General features: G+C 37.4%; 2 protein-coding genes and 1 non-coding gene across 4 annotated transcripts in view; 2 read left to right on the top strand and 1 right to left on the bottom strand.

Moving 5' to 3' along the window:
- Nucleotides 1-460: 460 nt before the first annotated feature.
- Nucleotides 461-1,712, top strand: LOC133319866 (uncharacterized). Its single transcript, XM_061525778.1, has 2 exons — nucleotides 461-702; nucleotides 766-1,712. Exons 1-2 carry the CDS (start codon nucleotides 660-662, stop codon nucleotides 1,581-1,583), a joined length of 861 nt encoding a protein of 286 aa, XP_061381762.1. The 5' UTR covers nucleotides 461-659; the 3' UTR covers nucleotides 1,584-1,712.
- LOC116778260 (oxysterol-binding protein-related protein 8) overlaps nucleotides 1,706-8,109 on the bottom strand; it is a 31,213-nt gene continuing 24,809 nt past the window's right edge. For both annotated transcript variants that reach the window (XM_061525776.1, XM_061525777.1), the window contains exons 14-22: nucleotides 7,715-7,854; nucleotides 6,465-6,521; nucleotides 5,977-6,102; nucleotides 5,086-5,226; nucleotides 4,410-4,527; nucleotides 4,219-4,261; nucleotides 3,810-3,968; nucleotides 3,609-3,701; nucleotides 1,706-3,240 (exon numbers count right to left, since the gene is read on the bottom strand). In XM_061525776.1, the coding sequence (XP_061381760.1) occupies nucleotides 3,000-3,240; nucleotides 3,609-3,701; nucleotides 3,810-3,968; nucleotides 4,219-4,261; nucleotides 4,410-4,527; nucleotides 5,086-5,226; nucleotides 5,977-6,102; nucleotides 6,465-6,521; nucleotides 7,715-7,854 (1,118 nt within the window). In that variant the 3' untranslated portion in view covers nucleotides 1,706-2,999. The remainder of the gene's footprint in view (nucleotides 3,241-3,608; nucleotides 3,702-3,809; nucleotides 3,969-4,218; nucleotides 4,262-4,409; nucleotides 4,528-5,085; nucleotides 5,227-5,976; nucleotides 6,103-6,464; nucleotides 6,522-7,714; nucleotides 7,855-8,109) is intronic.
- On the top strand, nucleotides 7,433-7,506 carry Trnan-guu (transfer RNA asparagine (anticodon GUU)). The gene has a single exon. It is a non-coding gene; the product is annotated as a tRNA-Asn (tRNA).

Genomic DNA, 8,109 nt, shown 5'->3' with positions numbered 1-8,109 from the left:
TAATATATTTTTGTATGAATAAAACTAATCGGGTGGATTTTTATAAACGAAATTTTCTAAATTAATATTTCGACCAGTAGCGGCTTAGAATTGGTTTCTCGACACTTCGGGGTTGCCATCCCACGAGTGTTATTGTGTTAGGTTAGTTTTTATTCCGTGTAAATTAATACGTAATAATAAGTCTGTGAACTCCGTCAAGATTGTCGTAGCTATAGAATTTTCTAGACATTTGTGTAGCTTTAAGTATCTAGTAAATATTTTGTATATGCTTTTGTAATAAATTTCCCTAACGTATATATATAAAATTTTTTTTATTATTCTCAATCGTTACCCCCAAGAATATAACGGAAAATTTATAAAAAAAAATACACTGATAATAGAAAAAATCGATTTGAAAAAAATTACTGAAATGTAATATTCAATAATAACACGTAACTCGCAACGGCAAGTCAATTAAAAAAACAATCAATTTCCTCTCAACCAAAACTAACGCATAAATTTTTTATAAAATCAATTACTAATATTTTTTCAGTCAAATGCATAAACACAACACACTTGTAAAGATTATACGTTACCAAACGAAATAGCGACGGAAATATTCAGATTAAAGCAGCAAATTGAAAAAACGATCCTAAGACAAATAGGATCGATGGAGCAAGATGATTAATTTCTTATTAGTCGGCGTATACCTGCTCGCAAACGGTATGGTATGTACGTGAGACATGTTTATATACGGCTAGGAAACTAAAAGGAAATCGTTTTCAGTGGGCACCAGTGTCGGGAGACCGAGGCTATTCCTGAACGGTGTTTACACCAACACGAATAGACATCAGCTGTACCAAATGAGCCCTTACAATATAGTGCCCGGGATAAGATTCGTTAAGGTCACAGAAAAACAGACGCTCGATTTCGACGAATGTTTTGGGAAAATCGACGAAAGCAGGGAGGCGTGCTTAAGGCGGTACAAGAATCCGGAAGTGAGCAGATTTCAGGCGGATAGTGATTCCGGTGAAGACATGGATCGATCTTTCCACGGATATAATAACTTCTCACACGATTACGTAGACATAAACGACCTGCTTAGGACCGACAAAAAGTTGGTCCCCGTACCGAAGAAAGACAAGAATAAGAAAAGTTACAACTTCAAAGTACTGAAGCCAAATAAATTTGACAGGTTCACGTATGATCTGACGAAATTCAGACGTGACAACAGAAAGAGGAAGTACAAATCCGACGACAGCGAGTCCAGCGGCTCGAGCGAGGAATCCTCGCTGGAGAACGTCAACCGAGGAAGGATAGCCAAAAACAAAAGATTCCAAATAGTAGACAAATCTAATTCCGACTCGTCAGAAAGCTTGGAAGAGATAAAACAAAGGAAAAGGAAAAAGAAGTCAAAAATATCCAAAGATGGGATGATGTACATGCAGTCCCCGTCAAGACTCTACGAACTAAGACGCCGTCTACCAAACTTTTTCCCGAAAAGGTACCACTGGGATGAGGACGACATCAAGGATTTAAGGAACTACTGGTTTAGCGGACCCCAGGGCAAGTACTGGGGGCAGTATAAGACGCCGTACTCCTAAAACATTACGTATATCCCACGACGTTAAACCGAAGCTAGTTATAGTGATTACATCAAACGATTAAAATAACCACTTAGAGTAACAACCGAGGAGGAATTATTTATACAAAAAAATAAAACACGTTTTAAATTGAAAAAAATATATATTCGCTGGATAAAACAACAAAACATTTCAACAACTCTAATGATTCAGCTGAAGGCGTTTAAACAGATCATAACGACGTTCAAGGACAATAATATTATAGTAATAGTAAACAATACATGGCAACACCGATGGAATACGAACAAAAGTTTCGACGATAATACCTTAGAGATTCCATTTTAACTGGCAACACCGCGTCCGGTGACCGCGCCAACACATTGATGGGGAACGGATGAAAAACACTTATATATTTTTAAAACAAAAACAGCCGCGTGGTAATAAGACGTAAAATTATAAAACTATTCAGACAGAAAATATTTATTGGAAATAACTTATTCAAGGAAATTTCGTTTAATACGAAACGAAAATCGTCGTAATTGAATTTTCATAACAAGATATCGTATCTATCTTTTAAGATATTAAAAGGTAAATTTTATCGTTTCAAATATATTATATTATATTAGCAAGTGACTGTGTTTGTTAAAAAAATATATGACTGTATTGAGGGAATAGCGTTTATTATAATGTATGAATAGAAAGAAAGAAAAAAAGTAATTTTTGGTAGAACAATCGTATTACGTAATTTATATCATTAAAAATAATTATTAGATAATGGCTCGATTTAAACTCTAGGAATGATAACAGCAGCCCGCTGGAAAATAATATGCCATTATTTAAATAAGGCACGAAAATGTACACAAATATCGTGAAAATAAATAAATAAACGTCAACGTCATTCTGACATTGACAGTTCAGACGAAGGCATACGACATACAGCCGGCGTCGCACGCCGATCTGAAAGCAGGCTGTATAGGGAAAAATATGAGATTAAAATTCGAGTGTCTTTATTTTAATAAACAAAAATTAACAGTCTACATTAAGCTAAGACGCGTGCCCAGCGTGAGATGGACCTTATTCGTATGGCGAGAGGGTTGTATCGGGTGGCTTGCTATTTTAGGACGTATCCGTTGCCATGGCAACCGAATCGCACGAGAGGCACTCTTATAAGTGAAAGCGTAGGCAAGTTAGGTGCTGACACATCGTCTGTCCGTCGCTCTCCATGGGAATAAATGATAAATTATAATAATAATAAAAAAAAACTACCAAAATCTACTAAAAAAAATGGTAGAAATATTCGCAACGAATATATATATACATATATAGAAAAATATTATCTGGAAACGATACATAAAGCCAGACAGACAGACAGACAGACGCTGCATCCCATAAAAACTATCTTGGTCGATGTGTTAGTATAAGACAGAAGTTTCTGTTTCAGTCTTTGTGGTAGAATATCCAGTTGAGTAGGGACTGCAACACCATAGCCAGCACGAAGCCCCCGAACAGGTCCCACGAGTGCGAGGTCGTGGGGCTCCGGCCCAGGTTCTGCGGCCTGAAGGCGTTCGCCCTCTGACCCTCGCTTATATTCTCCACGATCCTCGTCAGTCTGTCTATAGCGAGGGTCTGGTCTTTGATGGTCGAGTCTATGCTCGACAACGTGTGCTTGAGGCTACGTCTGAAACACAGTTGACATTCAGCCGACATGAAAAAAAAAATTAGCTAGATATTTTGATAAACAGCGTCTGTGGTATATACACATATATATATATATATATATATATATATAGACAGGTACGAATATATATATATATTCGTACCTGTGTGGAAACTTAAATTAAACTAATATTTTTCTCGTTTACTACTTGTTTTTGTTGTTATATAAACTACACACTCCGACGTTTCGGTCGCCTCGCAGCAGCCGTGGTCACGGACACGAGATGAAATTCTGTCTGTCGGTCTTGTTATATCTCATAGCTGATAAAAATTATAATAAACGAGTAGTAAATCTGACAAAAACATGACATCTCATGATGGCACACTCACGCGGAGGTCTTAGACCGTCTTGCTAGTTCGTCGTGGCTGTCCGAGTCTGAGCGACGGCTCTCGCGCAGTCTAGACTCACCGGATGTACGGACGCTACAAAATACAAACAGACAGAGGGTTATATCAGAGCTGTGTTACCGAGGATATCTAATAGGGGTTACGACCCACGCGACCCCTTCCAACCCCTATGTATATACTAACGCAGTGGCCTTAGTTCTCCTGGCCAGCTCGTCCCTACTGTCAGAATCCGATCTCGTGGCTATTTCTCTCAGGCGAGTGTCGCTGCTCCTGGAGACGTTCTTGAGGGACGTTATCACAAACTCCTCCTCATACTCTATCAATTCTTCTGGCTGCCACGGACTGTCGAGAAGAATTACAAGAATAATTATTACTGGATTCTTCTGCTTCATGTTATGATCTTTGTTATAGATTTCTTTAGCTATCCCTATTTCAAAACTCCATCAAAATCTGTACAGCTATAGTAAAAAATATAATTCTTAGCTGATGTGAACTATTCTTCTGTTTGTTCTGTTATATACCAACTGATTGTAACCGGTACTACAGAACTTCATATAAATATTCTGTTAACAGATCTTAAAGGATCGCTCACCTGGTGTTCGAGTGACAGTATCTCCAGCCCTGGTCCATTATACCTGGTGATAATATATATATGAGAATGTATTTTTGACACAATTAATATTATATTAATATAAATTACATAAAATAAAACGAAAAAATTGTATATACATATATATATATGTATATATTGATTTTCCTGTGTATCCCCCAGCCAGCACTCACCCTCGGGCAGGTCCCAGCTGCCCCTCGTGAACAGCCTCGGGCTCCAAACAACAGCGACATTCCGAGCGCGGGCCCGCTGGGCCTCCTCTATGATAGTCTTCTCCTCCGTCGCCACCACCTACCGCATGTAACATTACGATTTCAATATTTTCTATAGACCATTGTACAGTATGGACGCGATGGTTCAGCTGGTGAAGTGACTGACAATTGAAATTATTTAAGTGACAAGTTCGAATGATTTAGTGAAATGAAAGAAAACTATATATATATATTTATTATTACTTCACCTTTGCTTTTTATATTTTTTTATATTATTATGTATAGGATTTATTATACATAATCATTTTTATAATACAATTACTTAAAATATAAAACGAGAAAAAATATATAAATTATATGTTCTAAACATTATTTAATCAATCAATTCTATTACGAATCTTTTATTGATTGATTGACTAAATGATTGATTGATTGATATTTAAACATCTATATTAAATCTACTGACAAATAAAACGTCTATATAATGAACGCAAATAAAATTATCGTTATAAAAATCAATATAAATTAAAGATAAAGTTAACCTTGCGTATAACAACAGCAAACACACCACAATGTGAATTTGCTATATTTTTTTGTGAGGCGCTTGATATGAATCGTAAATTATAATAAATATTACCTGGTCCTCATTACGTATTGCCTCGGAGACCTTGCTCCACAGTCTCTGTGATTCCCACACCCCCTGACGCTCGAGTTTCACCAGGTACCGAGGAAGTCGATGGTCTTTCAACACAGCCACGTCCAGGAGGTTAGACTCCTCCTATTGCGGAAATGACGTGACAAAACTTATTACATTATCCTCATACATAAATAAGGCGGAGATGACGTCATCACCAGTGGTATGCCTGAGTACAAATATATCTTTGAATGACCTTATTGGAAGGCAAACCGTTTCGTAACGTAACGTAACGCGTTACGGCGCTTGAGTCTGACTTTCCTCTCGCGCGTACACAGCATCAGTTTTACAAACATTCAGCGACAGTATTTCACAGATTATTGATATAATATATATAAAACCAAAGCGATGGCCTCAGTAAGTATATATATGTATATATATCAGCACCAATGACGGATGTGACGTAACAATAGCTCGTGGCTGTCGTCAGTTAGTATAAAACCTTACTGGTGTTCATAGTTATTGTTAAAAGTCAAACGAAATCAGAGACTAGTTTAAAGGAGAATAGAACTATGTTTGGATGTCGGTGTAGATAAGACGTGTGGACGCGCGACGGGACAGGTCAGTGAGTGCGGACCGCTGACGAATATAGAACCTTCGAGAAATACCAGGACGTTGGGGAGAATTGAAGTCTCATTCTGAAACATCACGGAACGTACTGAAATGACATTAGTGACGTCAGCGATGACGTCACTTCAAAAACAACGAATTTGTACCAAATCCGATAATATATAAACAAATAAGTTAAATAACAATATTCAAACACATTGCCTTCCGAAATCACTTCCGCCAACCTTAACACACACCACGCAACTCTGTCACTAGCTCGCTCACCCCGCTCCGCTTATCCTTGATGTCTATCCTGCCGTCCCAGTAGCCGTCCAGGGACGCGACCGTCTCCTTGCCCTTCTTTATTCTCCCGGATATAGCATTCGTCTGATCAGCGCCGCCGAGAAACGACTGGAAAAGCCATAGACACGATAGCTCAGTGATAATAAAGGCGGTGATTGAAAAACTTTGACAAACGAATACGATACTTTTACGACAATATATATATATATATAAATTATCATATTTTCTTTGTTTTTAGAACAGATTGTAACATATAAACTATTCCCGGGTTCGAACCCGGGACATAATAACTATATTTTTTCATGTAATTTATTTAAAAAATAATTTATCACGTATATTATTAGTTTAGTAATATTAGAGACGCCTTGGTGACTCTGTTTGCAGTCACATCTTCATTGCTGTATCGATTTTTATGTAATCTAGTGGGGAGACAGATAGGAACTGGGAGAAGGATATGACGTCACACTCACTCGTAATTTGAACTCCACATCCGCTTGATATCCAGTCTCCTGACATATAACATGCACCTGGAATAAATATATAGGAATAATTAAATAAACATATCACGTACACGTACTAGCCTTTTCCCCTGGCTTTGTATATTAACGGATGACAAGTCTATAGTAAATGAAGGCTGTGGTGGCCCGGAGGCTAAAAGGCCCGCGTCTCATACATGAGGGTGCGGGTTCGAAACCTGGCGAGTACCAATGTGATCTTTTCCGAGTCATATGTACTTTATAAGAGTATTTAGACACCACTGAGGAACGGTGAAGGAAAACATCGTGAGGAAACCTGGTCTTATAATTTCAAATTGAAATCGCCAACCCGTCTTGAGCGAGCGTGGTGATTAATGCTCTAACCTCCTCCATGTGAGAAGAGGCCTTTGCTCATCAGTGGGCTCCGACAGGCTGATGATGAAGTCTATCGTATATACAAGAACATCCGTCGCTGAACACTTGGCGTTCATGAGAATAGTATCCTTAAAACTTTAATGGCTTCGTATTAAATTAAGACTTCTCTATATCCTTGTATACAGCTCCGGGACACATATATTTACTTCTCAGGTGACATAACATACATTACATATATATATCGTAATATATCGTAATATATATATATAGGGAACACACATTTAATTTGAACCGATCCTTTAAATTCCCGAACGCACCCGAAGTGACGTCACAGCGATGACGTTTGGTTGGTTCACTTTTACGCGGGAAAGTATTTGTCGACGCGACTTGTTTGTTTGTAAGTTAAATTTAAGTTATTAAAGATATTTTGGTTTAAAATTAATAATTAGTTTGTTCTAGTTAAGGTTTCATTTGTTATTTAAAAATACTGGCTTTATAACTTTTATGGGAACCTATATATATATATATATATATACACCAAGCAGAGCGCCCGCCATACATTCCTCTATTCCCCGTCTCCTCTCGTCGCCTCCGTGGCGCAATCGGCTAGCGCGTTCGGCTGTTAACCGAAAGGTTGGTGGTTCGAGCCCACCCGGGGGCGGGACCACGTTTTTAGCAATTCAATTTTCATTTTGTTATTTTTAATATTATTTTATTTTTTCAATTGACCACCATATTGGCATAAATATAAGTTATAATAATATATAATATGATGTTTAATGAATGAATTCTTCGGTGAATGTTTCATTGATTGATTGATTGATTGATTTACTAAATGAATGATTGATTGATTGATTGATTGGACGCACCTTTCCACCGAGTTCCATGCTCAGTGTCCCGATGACCAGTCCCTTACAATGCGCGTAAGGCGCTGTGGTGATGTAGGTTTCGCCCCAATTCAGTAAATGTATGCGAGCACAGCCTTCTAGTATGGCCGATGTTGAGTTACCTGTGAGTTGTAAGAAGTTATTTAATACTATATATATATATATCATTCCACCATCAATCATTATGTGTGTGAATGTTAACATTATCATTAAGTACTGAACCGATTTAGGTGAAACAGCTATCGTTGTTTTTAACAATTCTCTTAATATTTTATATATATTAAATAAATAAGAGTCTACATGCTTTTTTTTAAATTAATCACATTAATGTAGACAGCTGAACTATCATTAGTTTTTGATTTGATTTATACAGACAT

Source organism: Danaus plexippus, chromosome 31, assembly GCF_018135715.1.
Source record: "Danaus plexippus chromosome 31, MEX_DaPlex, whole genome shotgun sequence".
NCBI classification, from domain to species: domain Eukaryota; kingdom Metazoa; phylum Arthropoda; class Insecta; order Lepidoptera; family Nymphalidae; genus Danaus; species Danaus plexippus.
The sequence above is the reverse complement of the archived record's forward strand: the minus strand, read 5'-3'. Positions and strand labels throughout refer to the sequence as shown.

Excerpts from the sequence above, each read along its gene's own strand:
- LOC133319866 (XM_061525778.1), top strand. The coding sequence starts at position 660 with ATGATTAATTTCTTATTAGTCGGCGTATACCTGCTCGCAAACG. Across the intron at positions 703-765 it reads CGTATACCTGCTCGCAAACG|TGGGCACCAGTGTCGGGAGA; the intron begins GTATGGTATGTA and ends AATCGTTTTCAG.